The 25,114-nt window shown below is 38.9% G+C and overlaps 1 protein-coding gene across 9 annotated transcripts in view; it reads left to right on the forward strand.

Annotated features, from left to right (window-relative positions):
* Positions 1–19,603, forward strand: part of fbn2b (fibrillin 2b) — a 145,385-nt gene extending 125,782 nt beyond the window's left edge. For all 9 annotated transcript variants that reach the window (XM_058073248.1, XM_058073249.1, XM_058073252.1 and 6 more), the window contains 17 exons: positions 2,301–2,426; positions 2,506–2,658; positions 2,843–2,908; positions 3,658–3,783; positions 5,122–5,241; positions 5,327–5,449; positions 5,522–5,653; positions 7,503–7,628; positions 8,504–8,710; positions 11,469–11,594; positions 11,712–11,834; positions 13,823–13,939; positions 14,008–14,136; positions 14,212–14,331; positions 14,451–14,682; positions 15,825–15,978; positions 18,707–19,603. In XM_058073248.1, the coding sequence (XP_057929231.1) occupies positions 2,301–2,426; positions 2,506–2,658; positions 2,843–2,908; positions 3,658–3,783; positions 5,122–5,241; positions 5,327–5,449; positions 5,522–5,653; positions 7,503–7,628; positions 8,504–8,710; positions 11,469–11,594; positions 11,712–11,834; positions 13,823–13,939; positions 14,008–14,136; positions 14,212–14,331; positions 14,451–14,682; positions 15,825–15,978; positions 18,707–19,081 (2,555 nt within the window). In that variant the 3' untranslated portion in view covers positions 19,082–19,603. The remainder of the gene's footprint in view (positions 1–2,300; positions 2,427–2,505; positions 2,659–2,842; positions 2,909–3,657; positions 3,784–5,121; positions 5,242–5,326; positions 5,450–5,521; positions 5,654–7,502; positions 7,629–8,503; positions 8,711–11,468; positions 11,595–11,711; positions 11,835–13,822; positions 13,940–14,007; positions 14,137–14,211; positions 14,332–14,450; positions 14,683–15,824; positions 15,979–18,706) is intronic.
* Positions 19,604–25,114: the final 5,511 nt, after the last annotated feature.

Below are 25,114 nucleotides of genomic sequence, written 5' to 3' on the forward strand. Positions count from 1 at the left end.
TAAGGCAGCAATGGGAAAACATTTTTTTTGTTTTCAGGGGAGATAAAGACCTACCTCATGGAATATGTTGGTAGTTAGAGCATAGTAAACCTGTTTACGACCTTTTAAATACAGTTTTAATGTTATTAGAGCCCTCTAGACCAGGGGTGGGCAAACTACGGCCCGGGGGCCACATTCGGCCCGCCAAGTGTTTGAATACGACCCGCCCGTTCTTTCCAAAGTATTTCATTTAAAGTCAACATACAAGCTGGCATCATGGCTTGAGCCGACATTTTCATCGTTTGGCGGTTTTATCAATTTCGTTATTTGATGCGGTCTGTTGTTTACAAAGTGCTCCTGAAAAAAGGGACACAAGCACATAATAATAATAATAATAAATTTAAATAATAAATTTATTATTCTTATTGTAAATTTATAATGCACTTTACATCCAATAAATGATCTCAAAGTGCACATATAGCTGATTGCATGACACTTTTACAGATACAATAATTTTGTTATTTGATGCGGTCTGTTGTTTACAAAGTGCTCCTGAAAAAAGGGACACAGGCACATAATAATAATAATAATAATAATAATAATAATAATAATAATAATAATAATAATAATAATAATAATAATAATAATAATAATAATAATAATAATAATAATAATAATAATAATAATAATAATAATAATAATAATAATAACAACAAATGATAATAATATAAAATAATAATAACAAATAATATAAAATAATACTAAATTTATTCTTCTTATTATAAATTTATCATGCACTTTACATCATCATAATAATAATATAATAATATAAAATAATAATAACAAATAATATCAAATAATAATAAATTTATTCTTATTATTATAAATTTATAATGCACTTTACATCAAATAAATGATCTTAAAGTGCACATATAGCAGATTGCATGACACTTTTACAGATACAATAATTTCGTTATTTGATGTGGTCTGTTATTTACAAAGTGCTCCTGAAAAAAGGTACACAAGCACATAATAATACAATTAATAATAATAAATAATAATAATATAAATAATAATACATTTATTATTATAAATTTATATCTTACTTTACATCCAATAAATAATCTCAAAGTGCACGTATAGCAGATTGCATGACACTTTTACAGATACAATAATTCCAGCTGGACTGTTCCGTGTAAAATATCAATGCGGCCCACCAGTCAAAATGTTTGCCCACCCCTGGTCTAGACAGAAAATAACACCCCTTTCTGCAGTGGCTATTGTGTCATCAATGTAACATTACTGACACCCAGTGATGAGTGTAGAATACCTACATATCATTGCAAAGTCTTTGAATGCATCGGTCTGATTGTATTTAATTTTGACATTTTTATGCTTGAAAACATTTTAAATTTGCCAAATTATGCACATTTCTTGTATTAATAATAGGCCTTACTCAAAACCACAAAACAGCATGAATTATTAATTAGTAATAGAGATGCATGGTACCTTTTTTCAAACCGATACCGATTTGTGCTGCACGGCGGATGAGTGGTTAGCATGCTAGGAGACCCGAGTTCAATTCCACCCTCTCTGTGTGGAGTTTGCAAGTTCTCCCTATTTTTTATGTTATTGAATTTATTGGTATGATATGATATGATATGATATGATATGATATGATATCATAACTCCCTTCTATTGGCGCAATTATCATTGTGCACCCCTAATTAATTTTCAAAGGTATAACCTTGTGTGTTATCATGTTCACTGTTTGCATGCTAGCAGTTAGCGTGTCAGCATTGCTAGTATGCTAATGTTAACATTTAAGCTATTTTCATATGTATAAACTAACATAAAGACCAAATGCTATTATGCTAGCTGTTAGCAGGCCACACAGCTCGGAGACCGGCTTCCTCCCACTTTCCAAAAACATGCTAGGTTAATTGGCCACTCCAAATTGTCCATAGGTATGAATGTGAGTGTGAATGGTTGTTTGTCTATATGTGCCCTGTGATTGGCTGGCCACCAGTCCAGGGTGTACCCCGCCTCCAGCATGCCCACGACCCTCATGAGGATAAGTGGTACAAAATGAATGTTCAGTGTTAGTATGCTAACAGCTAGCATGTTCGCATTACTAGCAAACTAAAATAAAAAAAAAAATGTTTTCAAAAATTTTTTCAAAAGTACAACCTTACAGTGGTTTTGTGTTGGGTGTTAGCATGCTAACAGTTTGCATGTTAGCATTGATGCTATGTTAACATTAGCATGTTAGCATTTTAGCTAATATCCAAGTCATAACCACTTGTATTCCACTTTCCCAGATATCAACGAATGTGAGGTGGAGCCAAACCTCTGCCAGTTTGGCACTTGCACCAACACCCCCGGCAGCTTCCAGTGCACCTGCCAGCCGGGCTTCGTACTCTCCGACAACAAACGGCGCTGCTACGGTGAAATGAGGGCTTCTGCGTGGGGTTTATTATTTATTATTTTTCTTTTTTTTTTTTAACCATTTCTTGTCTACGGCAGACACCCGGGAGAGTTTCTGTTTCACTAAATTCGAGGCAGGAAAGTGTTCCGTTCCCAAAGCGTTCAACACCACCAAGGCCAAGTGCTGCTGCAGCAAGATGCCTGGGGAGGGCTGGGGGCTGCCCTGCGAGCTGTGCCCCCGAGAGACCGAAGGTGTTTAACACCCACACACACACCTACCAAAAATCAGGCACTGTGTTATGATGATAACAGGGATCTGCGTCTGCAACTGTTTTGGCACTGTTTGCTCTTCTCTAACCAGGAAGTGAACGACAAGCTCAATGAGACTTTCATTCACATGAAATAATGCAACTGACCTTTTCCTTGCGTTTTCCAGCTGCTTTTAACACTCTGTGTCCCTACGGCCACGGAGCACTTCCCGGACCAGGCAACGCTCGGGAAGGTGAGTGCATGAGGGCTTTCAAGTCTAATTTCAATTATTATACTTTTATTTACCTTATAAGAAAAATACAAGTCCGGCGGGAAAAATGCAATTGTAATACAATTTTTCAAAATGGGATTTTTAAAATCAAATTGTATTTATTTATAAGAAAATACAAATTCAATATTATTCAAAATGGTTAGTAAATGTTATTAATATAATTTTAATATTTAATATTATTTTTTATAATATGGGCATTATTTTATTTATTATAAAATATATTTTTAGAACAAAAATAAATGTATTGAAAAGCAATAATTGGGTGTCATGGAATAAAATTTGTCAATGTTTGGGTCACTTGAATTTTTTTCAAATCAATTTTTTATTTATTATATGAATGTATTTTTTCAACAAAATGCACAATTCTAGAAAAAATAAGACTTCATTGGTTGTCATGTAATAACATTTCTGCAAATGCTCAGTTCATTGGATTTTTAAAAATCTGTTTCTTATTTATTATGTACATATATTGTAACAAAAAAAATGTATTGGTTGTCCTGTAAGAATATTTCTCAAAAATGTTGGTTACATTGTTTCTTTTTTTTTAAATCAATTTTCATTTATTATGTTTTTTTTGGGTTAAAAATACAATTTAATTGGTTGCCATGTCATAAAATCTCCCCAAATGTTTTTCCGTCCCCTGTACAACTAAATAAATGTTCCAAATAAAGGCCTGAACCCTACAAACATCCCGTTTCCATGTCCCGCAGATATGAACGAGTGTCTGGATAACCCCGGCATCTGCCAGAATGGGATCTGCATCAACACTGATGGTTCCTTCCGCTGCGAATGCCCCTTTGGATACAACTTGGACTACACTGGAGTTAACTGTATTGGTAGGATATTTTCATCATTATTTTCTGGGGGTGTCACAAGATCTCGCAAGATTAAAACGGAAAAAAAATGTCTTGTGGTCACCAGGCCTGGGAGGATAATAAAAGAATTCATCACACAATAAATAAAAATGAACTTTGTCTCAGTGGGTGGAGGCGGGATTTCTAGTATACGCACATAGTAGAAATTGAATTAATATGTTGTATATTAGTATATTGTCATATTTTTTTATACTTTTTAAATTTGTATCTTTTCTTAAAAGTAATGTTCAAATCCTGTCTTGTCTAGTAGAAACAATGGCGTGTATCATCTCATCAGTGTCTCGTTTTGTGTTTATAGTTCATTCAAAAGTATTTTATAATAATACTACATATACAGTAAATTATGAACAGCAAAAAATATGGTGAAAAAAATTTAAAGTAAATATTAGATAATAATTTTATGAAATTGAAATTGAAATTGAAAAAATAATAAATATTTGGAAGGATATTTATAGTGAATAATATGTTTACTGTTACTGTGTATGATTAATAAATAATACGTGTAATACAAATACAGTACATAAAAATAAAAACAACAAAAATACATATTAAATAATGAGCATCTTATGAGTTTTATTTTTATTTATTTATAATTTAATTATTATTTTTAATATTATTTAATTATTTATTTTTACAGATGTAATAGTAATATTAATTTTCCATAGTTATTAACAATATAATTAACAAATAACACATGAAAAACTAAATAATAACATGTAATTTCAAATAATAATAATAATAATAATAATAATAATACAAATTATGCATGAAAATATAAATACATACTATACAGTAAATAGAAAAAAAAAGAAAAAAAATCACATTACAAGAATAAATGTTAAAATATTGTTGGAAGCATATTATTTGTATTATTTACAGACAATTTATTTTTAGAAATATTAGTTGCGGTATCTGGAAAAAATTAGAAAGAAAAGGAAAAAAATTATTTTAGTCACTAATATTGTTGTCACAGAAAATGAATGTGACAATAAATCACTGAATATAACGAATAGCATACAAACTATGGTAGTCTTTTTTTTTTTTACTAGAAAATGCAATATTTCAACCCAAGATTTTACTACATGATATATATTTGTACCTTTTTAGCTTTATGACTATAACTAGAAATTGTTAGTAAACGATGCATATTTTTTCCCATGATATGTAAATCAATCACAATGCTAGCATATTGTAATATGTTATTAGATTTCATTCTGACGTTTGATTGCTTTAATAATTTTTTGTAGTCATCAAATATGTTTTCCATGCAAAGTAACACATGTAGTATTCTTTCCACAGACACTGACGAGTGCTCTATCGGAAACCCGTGTGGAAACGGAACCTGCACCAATGTGGTCGGAGGCTTCGAGTGTTCGTGCCAGGAAGGCTTTGAACCCGGACCCATGATGACCTGTGAAGGTCAACCATCGCGCACCCACAGCACGACACGGCACTTTTCTTTAGGACTGAAATCACGCCACACCTTCTGTTTTCCCGACTACAGACGTCAACGAGTGCTCCAAGAATCCTCTGCTATGCGCCTTCCGCTGCGTCAACACCTTCGGCTCCTACGAGTGCATGTGCCCCGCCGGCTACGTGCTGCGAGACGACCAGCGCATGTGTCGAGGTGAGGAGACATATGAAATATGGAATATGGAAGACGCTTCTATTGGCTCATGAACTTTACTATCCCCCTTAGACCAGGATGAGTGTTCCGAGGGTCTGGATGACTGTGACTCGAAGGGTATGACCTGTAAGAACCTGATCGGGACCTTCATGTGTATTTGCCCCCCGGGCATGCAGCGCCGCCCCGATGGAGAGGGATGTATGGGTATGTATTTTTATTCAGAATATTCATATTATCTCCTGTATTATATGTCTTTACTTGTACTCGTACTCATACTTTATTAGTATATGCTTTTATGACTTCATTTTTGTTAAATTATATATAATATATATTTTGTAACATTAACAACTTTATTCTCATGAAATTGTACGTTGAAAGTCACAGAGCTGGGCGACTTATGAACGAGTCATGAAAGATGACACACAGGTGTTCGACAATGACTCGACTTTCAGTGACTCACAGGTTGATGAAGTCTTGTGTTTCACTGACACACAGGGGCTTTGGCAAAGACTTGACTTTCAATGACTCAGGTTGACCGAGACTCGAGTTTCATTGACACCCGGATGCTCGACTAGGCCTCGACTTTCAATGACTCCTAGGTTGACAAAGACTGCAGTTTCACTGACACACAGTTGTTTGACAAATACTCGACTTTCAATGACTCCCAGATTGACGAAGACTGGCGTTTAACTGACACACAGGTGCTCAACAAATACTCGACTTTCAATGACTCCCAGGTTGACGAAGACTGGCGTTCCACTGACACAAAGGTGTTCGACAATGACTCAACTTTCAGTGACTCACAGGTTGATGAAGTCTTGTGTTTCACTGACACACAGGGGCTTGGCATGGACTTGGCTTTCAATGACTCCCAGGTTGACAAATACTGGAGTTTCACTGACACACAGTTGTTTGACAAATACTCGACTTTCAATGACTCCCAGGTTGACGAAGACTGGAGTTTCACTGACACACAGGTGTTCGACAATGACTCGGCTTTCAGTGACTCACAGGTTGATGAAGTCTTGTGTTTCACTGACACACAGGGGCTTTGGCAAAGACTTGACTTTCAATGACTCAGGTTGACCGAGACTCGAGTTTCATTGACACCCGGATGCTCGACAAGGCCTCGACTTTCAATGACTCCCAGGTTGACAAAGACTGCAGTTTCACTGACACACAGGTGTTTGACAAATACTCGACTTTCAATGACTCCCAGGTTGACGAAGACTGGAGTTCCACTGACACAAAGGTGTTCGACAATGACTCAACTTTCAGTGACTCACAGGTTGATGAAGTCTTGTGTTTCACTGACACACAGGGGCTTGGCAAAGACTTGACTTTCAATGACTCAGGTTGACAAATACTGGAGTTTCACTGACACACAGGTGTTTGACAAATACTCGACTTTCAATGACTCCCAGGTTGACGAAGACTGGAGTTTCACTGACACACAGGTGCTGGACAAATACTGGACTTTCAATGACTCCCAGGTTGACGAAGACTGGAGTTTCACTGACATACAGGTGCTCGACCATGACTCAACTTTCAGTGACTCACAGGTTGATGAAGTCTTGCGTTTCACTGACACACAGGGGCTTGGCAAAGACTCGACTTTCAATGACTCCCAGGTTGACAAAGACTGGAGTTTCACTGACACACAGGTGTTCGACAATGACTCGACTTTCAATGTCTCAAGGGTTGACAAAGACTCGAGTTTCAATGGCGCACGGGTGCTCGACTTTTTACTATATGAGATACATCGTGTAAGATGACACCAAAGCTGCCGGTTCAGAAGTTGTAAAACAAAATGTAAACACAGCATAAAACGATGTGTTGGAATAACATGGACATATCCATATACACTAGTGATAAAAAGAAGACATTTATTACAGCATGAATCAAAAGGCCTTTTATCTAGAAATTAGGTGATCAATAAAATAGCTTTTAGTATGATACTCAACCCCCATTAAAAATGACCCTTTTTGAAGAAGCCTTAGCAATTGACCTAAAAGATATTACTGCATACTGCATGTTGTTTGCATGTGTGCAGACCTGAACGAATGCAGAGCCAAGCCTGGCATTTGTAAGAACGGACGTTGCGTCAACACGGTGGGAAGCTACCGCTGCGACTGCAACGACGGCTTTGAGCCCAGCTCCACCGGAACAGAGTGCATTGGTAAGACACTTGCGGTCATCGTTGATGTTGTGTTCAGGGGCTTTCTATTTCTAATGCAACGTTTAGGGTTACTGCATTTCATGTATTATGCTGTTTAATGGTACGGCATTTCAAGTTATGACGTTTCATTTTATGACTTTTCCAGTTATGACGTTTTGTATAATGACGGTTCATGTTATGAAACGTTTTGTGTTGTGACGTTTCTTATGACATTTGGTATGATGTTTCGTGATATGACATTTCATGTTATTATGTTTCATATTATGATGTTTCACATTGTTGCATTTTGTGTATTGAAGTTTTATGGTATGGTGTTTCGTCGTCTGACATTTCATGTTATGACTTTGGTCTTATGACATTTGGTCTTATGACATTTCAATGTTACAACATACTCCCATAAATTATTAACACTGTACAAAAAGAAGTGGAAGAATACGTGATGCTAGCATGTTGCTAGTTGGTCTTTTTGTCAACTTTCAAACTTTAACCTTCATGACGTCTCCCGAGCGTGAAGCAGACGCTTTTAATAGCAATGCGTCAAAGAAAAGGAAAGTGACAGTGAAAAGTTATATTCAAAATTTTAAAAAATATATTCTAATAATATGTAAAATAATATACTGTGTATTTAAATATACATATGAAATACACAAATATTTTTAAAATTAAAATAAAATGAAAAAATTAAAATTAAAAAATTCTTCAATTGGCTGGTGACCATTCCAGGGTGTACACACCTCTCGTCCTTACCTTACCTCACCTTACCACTTATGTGGTAATTCAACAAAAATTGGACTTACAACGAAAACTCGTACACAGACAAAAGACCTCCTAAACTTACGTTGAAATCCACAAATAAACGTTTTGCCTTTTCGCAGACAACCGCAAAGGCTTCTGTTACATGGAGGCCCTCCAGACGATGTGCCAGCAGTCGTCCACCAACAGGAACAGCGTGACCAAGTCCGAGTGCTGCTGCAATACGGGTCGAGGCTGGGGCTCGCAGTGTGAGCTCTGTCCTCTTCCTGGCACCGTCCAGTACAAGAAGATGTGTCCTCTTGGACCCGGGTACACCACAGATGGAAGGGGTGAGTAGAAGCTCGGAGGTTTCAGGCATGCATAAGTTACATTCGGGAACATCACATAATTACACATAGACAATTCCAAAAGTAGTGTTTACATTTCATGTTTATGGTATGAGGTTTCATGTTACGTTCATGTTATGACATTTCATGTTAAGACATTTTGTGTTACGACGTCGTGTGTTATGACATTTCATGTTTATGGTATTACATTTCATGTTATGACATTTCATGTTATGACGTTTCATGTTATGACATTTTTGTGTTAAGACATTTTCGTGGTATGACATCTCGTGTTATGACATTTGTGACATTTCATGTTTATGGTATTACATTTCATCATGTTACGTTCATGTTAGGACATTTCATGTTAAGACGTTTTCTGTTATGACGTTTCGTGTTATGACGTTTCGCGTTATGATGTTTCATGTTATGACATTTCAGGTTTACATTATGATGTTTCATCATGTTACGTTCATGTTGTGACATTTCATGTTCATAGTATGACGTTTCATCATGTTACGTTCATCTAATGACATTTCATGTTAAGACATTTCCGTGTTATGACGTTTCGCGTTATGACATTTTGCGTTATGCCATTTTGCGTTATGACATTTCGCATTATGACATTTCATGTTAGGACATTTCATGTTAAGATGTTTTCTGTTATGACGTTTCGTGTTATGACGTTTCGCGTTATGATGTTTCATGTTATGACATTTCAGGTTTATAGTATGACGTTCCATCATGTTACGTTCATCTAATGACATTTCATGTTAAGACATTTTCGTGTTATGACGTTTCATGTTATGACATTTCATGTTTATAGTATGACGTTTCATCATGTTACGTTCATGTTATGACATTTCATGTTTATAGTATGACGTTCCATCATGTTACGTTCATGTTGTGACATTTCATGTTTATAGTATGACGTTTCATCATGTTACGTTCATCTAATGACATTTCATGTTAAGACATTTTCGTGTTATGACGTTTCGCGTTATGACGTTTCATGTCATGACATTTCATGTTTATAGTATGACGTTTCATCATGTTACGTTCATGTTATGACATTTCATGTTAAGACATTTTTGTGTTATGACATTTCGTATTATGACGTTTCGCGTTATGATATTTTATGTTATGACATTTCATGTTTATAGTATGACGTTTCATCATGTTACGTTCATCTAATGACATTTCATGTTAAGACATTATCGTGTGATGACATTTCGCGTTATGACGTTTCATGTCATGACATTTCATGTTTATAGTATGACGTTTCATCATGTTACGTTCATGTTAAGACATTTTGTGTTATGACGTTTCGTGTTATGACGTTTCGCATTATGATATTTCATGTTATGATATTTCATGTTATGACATTTCATGTTTATAGCATGATGTTTCATCATGTCACGTTCATGTTGTGACATTTCATGTTTATAGTATGACGTTTCATCATGTTATGTTCATCTAATGACATTTCATGTTAAGACATTATCGTGTTATGACGTTTCGCGTTATGACGTTTCATGTCATGACATTTCATGTTTATAGTATGACGTTTCATCATGTTACGTTCATGTTATGACATTTCATGTTAAGACATTTTTGTGTTTTGACATTTCGTATTATGACATCTTGTTTTATGACATTTCATGTTAAGACATTTTGTGTTATGATGTTTCGTGTTATGACGTTTTGCGTTATGATATTTTATGTTATGACATTTCATGTTTATAGTATGACGTTTCATCATGTTACGTTCAAGTAATGACATTTCATGTTAAGACATTATCGTGTTATGACATTTCGCGTTATGACGTTTCATGTCATGACATTTCATGTTTATAGTATGACGATTCATCATGTTACGTTCATGTTATGACATTTCATATTGAGACATTTTTGTGTTATGACATTTCGTATTATGACATCTCGTGTTATGACATTTCATGTTAAGACATTTTGTGTTAGGACGTTTCGTGTTATGACGTTTCGCGTTATGATATTTTATGTTATGACATTTCATGTTTATAGTATGACGTTTCATCATGTTACGTTCATGTTATGACATTTCATGTTAAGACATTTTCGTGTTATGACGTTTCGCGTTATGATGTTTTATGTCATGACATTTCATGTTTATAGTATGACGTTTCATCATGTTACGTTCATGTTATGACATTTCATACTAAGACATTTTTGTGTTATGACATTTCGTATTATGACATCTCGTGTTATGACATTTCATGTTAAGACATTTTTGTGTTATGACATTTCGTGTTGACATCTCGTGTTGTGACATTTCATGTTTATGGTATGAGGCTTCATCATGTTACGCGCATCTTATGAAATTTCTTTTATTCTTTTATGTTATTACGCTTCGCGTTCTGACATTTTGTGTTATTGCAATTAGGCTTGACAAGATGTCAGGAATGAGTAGAAGCTGGGACGTTTCAGACATTTAAGACATTCCATTCCGGAATACAATTGATGAACACAATTCATCACGTCTGAAAAGTAGTACGAAGTACAGAGTTTATTTCATCCTATACATCTTCTTTTTCAAACCTTTCAGATTTTGGTGAGCTTTCATGCATGTTAGGACCCTCAAAAATGCAAGAACAGTACACTAGTAATCATATCCTCGTCGGTCCTCGGGCCCTAAAAAGTCAAATAAGTGAAGACATGGAAGATGAATGTATAAATATCACTATGCTAATGGGAGGTGAATGCCGTGTCTTTTTCCACACAGATATCAACGAGTGTCAGGTGATTCCAGACCTGTGTCGGAACGGTCAGTGTATCAACACCATCGGATCCTTCCGCTGCCACTGCAACATCGGATACAAGACAGACTTCACCGCTACTTCCTGTGTCGGTAAGGATGACCAACACGCCGTCATCAGCATATTTAGCGAAGCTTTTCAGCATCACAGCGGTGCCGCCGGTTTTGCAAGAAGCGTTTAATTCCTCGTCCGTGTTAACGTGTTTTCAGACTTGGATGAGTGCACGCTGTCGCCCAAGCCGTGTAACTTCCTGTGTAAGAACACGGAGGGAAGCTACCTCTGCTCCTGTCCTCGAGGGTACAGCCTGCAGCCTGACGGAAAGACCTGCAAAGGTAGCAACATTTTATTTCTCTTTTTATATCATACACGACATCCTAGAATGTTATCATTCATTCATTCAGTCCAATTTCTGGGAATATAGTTAATTATAATATAGCAAATAATAGTTAAAAAATGCAGGACAAGATTCCAACAGGGTCTACAAAGTATCAAAGACTGAGCCGAAAAATGTAGGATTATTATTTTGGTGTAAATGCCAATATGGGGGGGGGCCGAGTATAATATTATGATGTTCTTATGAAGTTTTACTTTTTTCGGGTATAATATTTGTAGCATAAGTCTGGGAATTATGACCTTATTTATCTACAGTTGTATGTTTTTGTTCTCTTCTAAGATGTCTACCCTTATTTTATTGTATTTTCTGTATCACCTTTTTTTCCCTTATTTGGCAATATTTGGAATTTATTCTGGTAATTATGATAGTTATGGCATTATTCATCAAAAATCCTTGAATTTATTTATATATCGAGACTTTATATTCATTATAAAAATATGGAAAGATAGATATAGATATAGTAATATTATGACATAATTGTTATGAAATTACCTTTTTTCCCCCTTGTAATATTTGTATCTTATTCTGGTAGTTATGACATTTTTCACCAAAAATTATATATATTTTTTTCTCTTGTAATATTTTTTACTTTTTTTTTTGTAAATATTACGATATTTGCCCAAAATTATAACTTTTTTTTTCCTTGTAACTTATCTGGTATTTATGACATTTTTCACCTAAAATTATATATTGTTTTTTCTTGTAATGTTTTTAGAGAACAGAATTATAGAATTATAGAATTATAAGAACACAACTAGTATGGTGAGTTCAAGGACCACTGGGTATAAAAGAAACAAAATGTCATCAACATGCAAAAACTTTTTTTTTCTCGTATTTATATATTTATTACTTATTTTAGCAATTATTACATTTTTTTCCTCACATATATTTTTTTTTTTATATTTTAGTTTTTGTCATTATTCTTGTAATTGGATGACTTATTCTTTGTTTTTCTTTTGAACGTGCTTTCAATGAGGATTGGCCAATATGTTAATTCTAAATGAATTTTCTGATCATCTGTGTGCAACTTGATGCTAAGCCAGGGGTGTGCAAACTACGGCCCGGGGGCCACATGCGGCCCACTAAGCGTTTGAATCCGGCCCGCCAGTTGCTTTCTATAGTAATGGTAATGGTTTAATTTCATTTGAACATGCATCAGATTACAATTGAATGCATCACATAATCAGTTCCCAGTTCCACATGTCCAAAAGGAGTAGGAAGAAGCAAATCTTATTAAATCCTACCCCTCCATCTGGTACTTTTACAATCAGTAACTGTTACATTTGTTCACTTCCTGCTTTCCATAATACAGTTTAAGGTTTTTTTTGTTTTTTTTTAATAATGTACCTCGTACCGAAGTACGAGGTGATGTGACCCTACAATGACATAATAATTTGATCACTTCCTGCTTTCCTAATATGGTTTAAGGTTTTTTTGTTTTGTTTTTTTGTTTGTCACGTACCAAAATATGAGGTGATATCACCATACCATGGCATAATGGGTACCATAGTAACTGTCAATATAGTGATTTATTGTATTTATTAGTGATTATTTAGCAAACATCAACTGCTTCTAAATATTTCAAATTTTAACATACAACAGCTGGCAACATAAGTCAAGTCGGATGTATGATTCAGAAAAAAACAAAACTGTAAAATTCAATTTCGTAATTTGCTGTGGTCTGATAGTGACAGCTGAGAGTACGACACTTTTACAGATAAAATTAGACTAATAATTCAATGCGGACTGTCAGAATTATAAGCGTAAAAAAGTGCATATTAAATATATATTCTGCCCCACCGAGACAATTTTGTTAACTCAAAGCGGCCCGCGAGTCAAAAAGTTTGCCCACCCCTGTGCTAAGCCTTGGCGGATGTCTTTGCTCCGTGTCTGAGCGTGTTGTGTTTCTTCTCCTCTGCTGCTAAGATCTGGATGAATGTTCAACCAAGCAGCACAACTGCCAGTTCCTTTGCGTCAACACCATCGGGGGCTTCACCTGCAAGTGTCCACCTGGATTCACGCAGCATCAAACAGCCTGCATCGGTAAAACCTTCTCAACCAAAAACAACCTGAGGACAATTGAACTGTAAACACGTCCTGTCCTTTCCCAGACAACAACGAGTGCACGGCTCAGAGCAGCGTGTGCGGCGCACAGGCCGCTTGCGTCAACACGCCGGGTAGCTTCAACTGCGAGTGCTCCAAAGGCTTCTCCCTGGACACCACCGGTCTGGAGTGTGAGGGTGAGTGAACCTTTAATTTGGGGAGGGGGGCGCAGGTCGTTATACCCATAATAACACGGATGCTGTTGTTGTCAGATGTGGACGAGTGCAGCAGTAACCACCGCTGTCAACATGGCTGCCAGAACATGCTGGGCGGATACCGCTGCGGCTGTCCTCAAGGCTACGTGCAGCACTACCAGTGGAACCAGTGTGTGGGTCAGTCACGTTATTACACTTAAAATCATACAAGCTGCACACTGACTACTTTTTTAGTGTCATTTCTAACATGTATCCCAAATGTGATCTGCTAACACGATTCTTACCGGTGCATTCAGATGAAAACGAGTGCCAGTCAGGCTCCATGTGTGGCTCCGCCTCCTGCTACAACACCCTGGGCAGCTACAAGTGCGTGTGTCCGTCCGGCTTCGACTTTGAGCAGTCTGCCGGCGGCTGCCAGGATGTGAACGAGTGCTCGCAGGGCAGCAACCCCTGCATCTACGGCTGCTCCAACACAGACGGAGGATACCTGTGTGGATGTCCTGGGGGATTCTACCGGGCCGGTCAGGGGTGAGTGGGAAAAACTGAATGCAGAAATTGAAAGCGGACGCACAGAAAGTGTCCACGATTCTCTTTCAAAGCTATTTACTTTATTCAAGCGGACAAAATCGACATTCCGAACTAATTCCATACAAGTGTAAGAAGAAGTCAGCTGCCATATAGGAAAACTACATAAATGTCAAATCCCTGATTAAATACTCCAGTTTGTTTCGTGGTTGAATACAGCCCATTAGTAAAAAAAAAAATTATTATATATATATATATATATATATATATATATATATATATATATATATATATATATATATTTAAACACATTTATTCTGGCCTTTTTTGGATAAATAATGCATTTCCAAGCATACAAATGTCCAAATGAAGTACAACACAAATATAAGGTGTTCAGAAGACACATTCAAAAACGTTGTGATGATATGTAGTATTTTACTAATTTTAGTATTTTTTTGTTTAACTTAACGCAACTTAATTTACTCTTTCTTATTATATCTATACATGTTTTTTTTTCTTTTTTTTCTCTTTCTCTCACCAATATTGCACAATTATGTGACTCTGTACTATTATCATATACAACTTTTTTTCCCTCTCTTCTTTTTTTCTTTTTTCTCGTGTTGGTACGGTTGGTTGACTATAATAAAATAAAATAAAAAATAATAATAAAAAGGTTTGTAGTATTGTACACTGGCCACTAGGTGTCAGTAGTGTTACTGTAATGGTGGATGAGACACACAAGCAGTGGACTTGATCACCGGAACAATTTCATGTAGTATTCAAAAGTCACAACACAGCACACTATTATTCAACTCTCAACCCTCGGCCTCACTTCCTGTCCGACCCCCATTCACCTCCGCTAGCACCGGAACACATTAATAGCAACACACAATGTCTGCTATATTGGATAACAGAGTGTAAATGTGACTATAGGGGTGCTATTTCATGTATAGAGGGCTCTAATAATGTTCAAAAGCATATTTAGAAGGTGGTAAACATTTTTTCTATGTTTTAACTACCAAAATATTCCATTTATAAATCAAGAATGCTACTTAGTGATGTCGGGTCTGGAAGTGATTAACCACCATAAACCAAGGATTACTGTACTGTTTTTAATGTGTTTTATTATCTGTGTGTGTGTGTAGCCATTGTTTATCGGGCTCAGGCTTCCCGGGCCAGTTTGGCGTGGACGGTGAGGACGACGATAGCCTGTCTCCTGAGGCGTGCTACGAGTGTAAGATCAACGGAGGAAAGAACGGACGACACAAACGCAACGCTGATGAAAACCGGCTGGAGCAGGTAAGTTGGTCACGATTTGCCGCCACGCCAACAGTCCAAAGTGTGCATGTTAGGAATGGCTACAAACGACTAGAAAATTACTACTTTATTTTTTAGGTTTGTTTCTCATATTAGATTTTTGTTTCTTGATTTGCTCACTTGCACATTCTTGGTTGTCTCACCTCATTCGAGCATTTAAAAAAAAGATCAGTTTAATGTTATCAGATTTATTGGTATGACATCATGATTCCCCCATAATTATGGGTCCAATGATTGTCCTGCAACCCAAATAAATTCAAGTTGGCTGAGGGAGAACTGGTAAAACTTCTTCAAAGGGAACCTATGATGCTCTTTCCACTTTTCTGACCTATAAATGTAGTTAGAATGTTGTATTCTGGTGTTAAACCATGCCAAAGTTTTACATCATGAGGTTTGTGTATATGGAAATGAGCCCTGAAAGAAGTTTGGGATGTCTCAAAACGCTCGGTTTGAAAAGGCGTGGTAAAACTGCTCCTCTGTGATGTCACAGAAGGGCAGACTTCCTTATATGTATGTAAACTCTCTGGCCTCCCTCAAGCGCTTCTTTGCTCTTTACCTGCTAGCAATGCCTCCAAAGGGAACGCCACATTTGTTTCCAATTCCTAAAGACGCCACCATTGGAGTTCCTGATTCCCTACCAGCAAAAGAAATTCATTTTAATCTGTCAAGGGCATTTACCACTGGACTGTTTGGTGAACATGGGCCACTATGCAGCTGGACTAGCCTACAAACCTGCTGAAGCCCTACGCCTTTCCAATAATAGTAATACATTTTATTTAAAAGCGCCTTTCAGGACACCCAAGGTCGCTGTACAGAAGATAAAAGACAACATACAATAAATAAGAACATACAATAAATCGGGGGAGGGGGGACCAACCATGTGAAGCAGTTAAAGAGAATAGGCAAGTTTGAACAGATGAGTTTTGAGTTTGGATTTGAAGATGGGTGGCAGGAAGGGTGGCAGAGTTACGGAGGTCTGGTGGCAATGAGTTCCAGAGTTGGGGAGCAGAGCGGCTGAAAGCTCTGCTAAGACGTACAGAGGTAAGGGGGGGGCAAGGTTATGGATGGACTTGTAGGTGAACAGAAGGATTTTGAAGGTGAATCTTTGAGTCACGGAGAGCCAGTGGAGTTGCTGCAGGATGGGGGTGATGTGGTGGGATGAGGGGGTCCTGGTGATGATCCGGGCAGCAGAGTTCTGAACCAGTTGTAGCTTATGGAGGGATTTTTGAGGGAGGCCGAAGAGGAGAGCGTTACAGTAGTCGAGGCGGGAAGTGACAAGGCTATGGACGAGGATGGCGGTGGTGTGGGGGGTGAGGGAGGGGCGTAGACGTTTAAGGGTGCGCAGATGGAATTAAGCTGACCTGGTGACGTTATTGATGTGGGATTGGAAAGATAGTGTGCTGTCGAGGATGACAACCAGACTCTTGACCTGAGGGGAGGGGGAGACTAAGGAGCTGTCGATGGAGAGAGAGAAGGAGTCAACTTTAGATAGGGTGGATTTGGTGCCAATGAGTAAGAATTCAGTTTTATTGCTGTTAAGTTTCAGAAAGTTGGAGGTGAACCATGATTTTGTTTCAGAGAGACAGGAGGTGAGGGAGGGGGGTGGGAGTGTAGAGTTAGGTTTGGAAGACAGGTAGAGCTGGGTGTCATCCGCGAAGCAGTGGAAGTGAATGTTAAATTTACGGATATGGCCGATATAAGATATGGCCGAGGGGGGAGAAGGTAGGTTATGAAAAGAAGGGGGCCCAGGACAGAGCCCTGGGGCACACCTGAGGTGACTGGGGAGGGGTCGGAGGAGAAAGACTTAAGCTGTATGAACTGAGTGCGGTCTGTGAGATAGGAATAGAACCAGTGTAGGGGGGGTGTGGGTGGAATGCTACTTGGTGGTGTGGAACAGTCAGCAGGGCAAGCAGTAGCTTGTCTGTGTAGCATTATAGAGTGTGCATACAGGGAGAGGAGTTGCTAATAGCCTTTTCCCACCACAATTAGTGGCTCTACTCGAGTTTTTTTACACACTGGGAGTCCCAAAAACACACTACACGTTAAAGAAAACGCCACAATGCTAAAGCTACTTACCAACTCCTATAAAGTTTGCGGAACAAAGCGGAACTCTTTCTATTCACTCGGCAGTGAGACCAACCACAGCAGAGTGGGCGTGCCTGGAGGCGTACCGTGGGTGGAATGCATTAAAACAGACCGTTTTCGCGGAAACCACGAAATCCAAAGAAATACAGCTGATTTCTGAATCAGATTTCTGATTTCTGATTTCTGCAGATTCTGAAAGAACTAGAAGGCTTACTGTGCTGGTTATTGTGCGTAGCTGCTCTATAAGAGTCCACAACTCAATAATACAACTCCATAATATTTTATAAATGCATAACCTGCAAGGCATGTTGAATAACTACCCTGTTGGGGAAGCGTGAGCATGGGCTTCCCAGCATGCTTTGTGGGTTATACAGACCTGCATAGTCCATGTGGAGTTGTTACATTATTGTGATGATTTGCAGAAAATACAAGTGTAATGTTTTGATGAAAAGTGCACAAATGGTGAATTGTGACAATGTGGGGCCCCGCCTGTCACCCTAAGCGTGCTGGGATAGGCTCCAGCTCCACTGTGACCCTGAACAGGAGACGTGTGAGAAAAGGAATGACTGCTCTGAGAGATGTTGGATCCCCACTTGACGCCCCCCTTTACTTGTGTGCACTCCAGGAGGCGGTGAGCCTGGCCAGCGTGGACACCCAAGCCTCCATCCCCATGAACGTCTCCCTGGCCTCGCTCCTCAACAAGGAGCCCCTTCTGGAGCTCCTCCCCGCCCTGCAGCCTCTGGAGCACCACGTGCGCTACGTCATCACCCACGGCAACGCCGACGAACACTTCCGCCTGCTGGAGCGCCGCGACGGAAAGAGCGTGCTGCGGCTCGGCAAGAGGCCGCCACCCGCCGGGTCTTACCGGCTGGACATCGCCAGCCTGCCTCTGTTCGGGCCCCGCAGACGACACCAGCTGGAGGAGCAGCACGACATGGACTACCGACAAGGGGAGATAGGGGACGCCCTGCGCATCAAGCTCCACATCCACCTGCACTGAGCGCACCCTCTCCCCCACTCCCCCCTGAACTGACCCCCATTTGAGTGCTAACCTGCCCTTGTAGCCAGCAGAGCGTCATCAAGGGCGACCAAAGACTGAGTCCATCAGCCCATCTCCATCACCACTTTATGTTTGTATATGTTCATGTTTTGTGATGTTTCATTTTCCATCCTTCCTGTGAGCAGACCTCCTGTGGAGCACATTGCCGCCACACCAACAGCTCGGACCGCTGACCAAAACATAAACAAGACGTAACGGCACACACGTCCATCGAGCACTTTTGTACGCAAGCAAGTCCAAAAAAAAACATGAGGAAAAAAGTGCTTTGTTGCCAATGTTGCCATCCTGCGTGCCTTTGGAGTCCAGCATTGAAACGTTCTCATCGGATCCTCATCACTCACCTGAGGCCTCTCTTCTCATCCTTCTCATCCTTCTCATCCATCAATCCGTCAATGAACGAATGCTGGGTGTTGAACTCGGCTCCAACACTTTTACACCATTTCCTCAGCAGTAGACGTGGAATTATATATTACATATTACATCATACTTGCATCATATATATATGTATATATATATATATATATTCATATATATATATATATATATATATATATATATATATATATATATATATATATATATATATATATATATATATATTACATCAAATGTGCTCGTTTGCATGTTAGCTTTTACCTCAGTGATTCTTACGGCCGCCCACACTAGCAAACACTACAAATACACAAATCATCCAATGGATAACTTCCTGGTTGCCCTCCAAACTTCCGGTAGCCTGGCTAACTTCCTGATTGCCCTCCTAACTTCCTGTAGCCTGGCTAACTTCCTGGTTGCCCTTCAAACTTCCTGGTTGCCCTCCAAACTTCCTGTAGCCTGGCTAACTTTCTGATTGCTCTCCTAACTTCCTGTAGCCGGGCTAACTTCCTGGTTGCCCTCCAAACTTCCGGTAGCCTGGCTAACTTCCTGGTTGCCCTCCAAACTTCCTGTAGCCTGGCTAACTTCCTGGTTGCCCTCCTAACTTCCTGTAGCCTGGCTAACTTCCTGATTGCTCTCCTAACTTCCTGTAGCCTGGCTAACTTCCTGGTTGCTCTCCAAACTTCCTGTAGCCTGGCTTACTTCCTGGTTGCCCTCCTAATTTCCTGTAGCCTGGCTAACTTCCTGATTGCTCTCCAAACTTCCTGTAGCCTGGCTAACTCCCTGGTTGCCCTCCTAACTTCCTGTAGCCTGGCTTACTTCCTGGTAGCCCTCCAAACTTCCTGTAGCCTGGGTAACTTCCTGGTTGCCCTCCAAACTTCCTGTAGCCTGGCTTACTTCCTGGTTTCCCTCCAAACTTCCTGTAGCCTGGCTAACTTCCTGATTGCTCTCCTAACTTCCTGTAGCCTGGCTAACTTCCTGGTTGCTCTCCAAACTTCCTGTAGCCTGGCTTACTTCCTGGTTGCCCTCCAAACTTCCCGTAGCCTGGCTAACTTCCTGATTGCTCTCCTAACTTCCTGTAGCCTGGCTAACTTCCTGGTTGCTCTCCAAACCTCCTGTAGCCTGGCTACTTCCTGGTTGTCCTCCAAACTTCCTGTAGCCTGGCTAACTTCCTGATTGCCCTCCAAACTTCCTGTAGCCTGGCTAACTTCCCGATTGCCCTCCAAACTTCCTGTAGCCTGGCTAACTTCCTGATTGCCCTCCTAACTTCCTGTAGCCTGGCTAACTTCCTGGTACCTAGGGTTACTTTCTGGTTGCTATTTTCCAGTAGCCTGGCTAACTTCCTGGTAACCTCGTTAAACTTCCTGTAGCCTGGTTAACATCCTGGTTCCTTGGCTTACTTCCTGTTAGCCTGACTAACTTTACAGTAGCAGTGCTAACTTTGTGGTAGTGTGGCTCACTTCCTGGTTGCCCTGCCGACTTCCTGTACCCCGCCTTGCTTCCTGGTTCGTTTGCCATGCTAACTTTTGTCGCCTCGCTAAATATCTGGTAGTCCTGATAAACTTGCTAACTTCCTGGTAAACGTGATAGCTTCCTGGAAGTGTGGCTAACTTCCTGCTATAGTGCCTACCTTTCTGATAAACTTGCTAACTTCCTGGTAAATGTGATAACTTCCTGGAAGTCTGGCTAACTTTCTGGTAGCCTGGTTAAAGTATGGCTAACTTCCTGCTATACTGGCTAACTATCTGGGAACCATGCTAACCATGCTTCGTGGTAACCTTGCTAACATTTGGCTTCCTAGTAGCCTGGCTCACTCCTGTTTTGTTCTGTGAAACTGCATTACTCTCATGCAGGTTTTTCAGGTGGTTGTGTATACTGTTTTTCATTTTAATGTGCTTTATGGTGTTTGTGTGTTTTTGCTTTTGGATGATTTCTGTGTTTGGAGCGTTTGGACCGCGGCCGCGATGCTGACGTGCAAACAAACATGGGTGCTAAAAAAGTGCAACAGCATTTCATCAGTAGGGTAAAACTAACCTCAGCATCCACGAACAGGGATTTTACTGTAGGTTTTTTGTTTTACAAAGAGGTCGGATCAGGTTCCTTTTGTATTTATCCTGTTTTTGGAGGGTTAGCTTCAGTGGCCTGACTCTCTGACTTCTTTCAGCAAAAGTGTCATCAGGATGAGGACCGAGTTTACAGCACAGCATACCTGTCAACCCTCCCGTTTTTACCAGGAAACTGGCGTAGTTTGTTCAACTTTTCTGTTTTTTCCCTGTTTTAATTTTCTTTAAAAAAAAAAAAAGGTTACTCACATCGCATAATGCATTGGAAAAGCCGTGCTTCAAAATAAAAGCAACCATAAAATACCAGGGTTGATTGGGTTTTCCCACCAATACACCCTGGTGCTGGTGGTTTTGTTTTCTCCTGCCATTGTTGACAGGTATGCAGCACAGCAACAAGCAGCTTTATCATGCTTTCATGTCTTGGATATTTCCTCCAAGGAGGAAAAAAAAAGGTGCTAGTATTTCAACAATCCCGCCTGCTGTACCAAAAAAAAAAGTGACTTTTTTTTGTTTGCAACTTGTGCCAGGCTTTAATTTTGTTGTGTTTGTTTGTACTTTGTATGGTCTCAGTGCTGAAAAACAACAATATTATCAATCTTGCTTGTGGAAATGGTCTTATTTTGAAATGAAATGTGGAGGGTTTTGGCCAAACCAATCCTGAGCGTTGGCTGGAAGGCGTAGCCATCACAAGGACGTGTAGACTGTCTGTAGAAGACGAAATAAGCATCAGTGCAACCTCCGTGGCCTCCAGCTTGGATTCTTCTGGTGCTCAAAGATGATTCTTACTGTTTGCAAAAGGTGCCGCACCGTCCTGCAGCCTCTCGCCCACATTTTTTATCACACATAACCACTTTGTCTTCTTCCTACCCTGGAAGGCTTTGTAACACTTTGTATCTTTACCGTGTCCGTTTTCTCTGCATTTTGTGACTTTTTTTTACATTTCAGTGCCAAACTTGAATAGTGCCATCATCATCACTTGCACTGAAATATGATGTGCCGGACAACAAGCAGGTGGACGTTTGAGTCCTTCAAAGGAAATGTCTTGACGCAGCACATTTATGAGCTGGAGTTGCAAATATCCCACTTTTCATTCATATCCTCGTCCTCATTTATGTGCAGAAAGCAAAGACGGTGTGTAAAATGGGAACCATTCACCTTGTATTGTAAACCTTTTGTCATTTGCAATAAAGTATTGTGGGTTATATTTTTAAGTCTTGCTTCCAGATTTTGTCTTCACTGCCTCTAAATCCAAGTCGAGGTGTTTTGGGTCTTTTTTAAATGCATTTTTATTTGTAAAATAGCAGACAAATAAGACAATTTTTTATTAAGTAGAATGCAAAGTAGGGCCATGCAGGTTAAAGCCATTCAACCAGATCAGTTGAATTTTTATTTGAATACCTAAAAAGTATGGAGGACCAAAACTGCCAAAATAATAAATAAATAAAAGTGAAAATAAAAACAAAAATGAAAAAAAAATCAAAAAATTAAATACACAAAAATAAATATAAATGGAAATAAAAACAAAAATAAATAAATATATACATAAATAAATAAATAAAAGCAAAAATAAATACAAAAATAAAAAACAAGATTCAAAAATTAAAAATAAATACAAAAATAAATGTAGAAATAAATACAAAAATAAATATATAAATAGAATTACATATCAATCAATGAATAAAAGCACTCTGCTCTCATATGTATTTATTTCATGCTGCAGACAATGTCAGCTTGAAATGCAGAAGGAAAAACTATTCAAATGAGGGGGCGGTCCTAAGTGTGTCTTGGGTTGAACTGTTCGCCTATTGGTTGATCGACATGTGAGTGCGAAAATCGACTAGGTATGCCTGCAAACAGCCACAGCAAGAGGAAGTCACCACACCACTCTCAATGGCGGTAAATATGGCTGCAATCTCCAGGGATCTCCGTTTGCTAGCAGATATTTCGGATAATGCTTCACCGGATTACCTGCTTTTCCGGGTGGAAGCCTTATTGGAGCCTGATCTCTCTCCTCCCCGACGGAGCTTTTTCGCACTCACATGTCGATCAACCAATAGGCGAACAGTTCAACCCAAGACACACTTAGGACCGCCCCCTCATTTGAATAGTTTTTCCTTCTGCATTTCAAGCTGACATTGTCTGCTGCATGAAATAAATACATATGAGAGCAGAGTGCTTTTATTTATTTATTGATATGTAATTCTATTTATATATTTATTTTTGTATTCATTTTTAATTTTTGAATCTTGTTTTTTATTTTTGTATATATTTTTGCTTTTATTTATTTATTTATGTATATATTTTTTTATTTTTGTTTTTATTTCCATTTATATTTATTTTTGTGTATTTAATTTTTTGATTATTTTGTTCATTTTTGTTTTTATTTTCACTTTTTTGGTCCTCCATAAAAAAGAGGCAGCCAATGGGACACACCTAAAAATGTCTGGAAAAAAATCAAAAATGCGCCAAAATTACTTCATTTACATAATGTGAGCTGCATATTAACCAAACTACAGCGACATTGTTATTAACATTGTTACGCCAAAGAACTACGTTCCTGACGTAGTGACACCTCGCCACACCGGCTAGCGATTAGTTCCACCACACCCTCGCTCACGATGCGTCAGGCCACTAGCAAAAGGTAAAGCTACATATTTACATATTTAGCGTTCCTTTCTATGTTGCTATGTGAAATCAATATCCATGTTGACGCATGCATACATACAAATATATCACAAATAAAACAGACACACATGTACTGGGTGTAGGTGTTCAAAAGAGCAGCACAAAGAAGACATGTACAGTATATTCTTTTATTTTTCAGCCACCCGGTGTATCAAAACCAAAGCCAAAAAGTCTGAAAAAGACAGCGTTAGAAAACAGAAAGACAAATCGAAGCAATCAGCTTTGCTTCCCTCCGAGACAAAGTGCGTGACGACTTCAAAAAAGTTGACAGCAAGAATATAGCAAAAGGAAGACTCCCAAACTCGAGTCAGGAATAGAAAAATAAAGCAATATTTCCTGGCCATCGCTTGCGTTTGCGTCATGTGGCAGGCAAAACAATTCCAAAAACTACACTAGCAGTCGTAGCAGATTACATCTAGCATATGCTGTACTGTATACTGTATATATAATGTATATACATAGGGTCAGTATGGCTTCTCGAGTTATAGATACACAAGGAGACACAAACTACCTGCCGTGGCCTCAAAGAGCATCAGATGCTGCCGTGCAACTCAAGGATCTGCAAAGAAACACAAACGCAGTCCTTGATGAGCACGTTCATCTCGGATGCTTTCCGACGGGCCTTGATCGCTTAAAGGGGCTTCTGCGGACGTGGAAACTCGCCTGCGTGTGTTAGCCAGCGTGAGGGAACGCTCTGATGTTGTGGATGGAGTTCAAATGTAAACGTTATCAGCGCTTTTCAAAGTGTGGAACACATTGGGGTGGAGCTGCAGCACTTTCCAAAAACGTGATTTAACACAAAAATGGAAAAAAAAAACAAAAAAAAAACCTCAGTATTTTTACAAGAATAAAG

The sequence above is a fragment of the Doryrhamphus excisus genome, chromosome 5, assembly GCF_030265055.1.
Source record: "Doryrhamphus excisus isolate RoL2022-K1 chromosome 5, RoL_Dexc_1.0, whole genome shotgun sequence".
NCBI lineage: Eukaryota > Metazoa > Chordata > Actinopteri > Syngnathiformes > Syngnathidae > Doryrhamphus > Doryrhamphus excisus.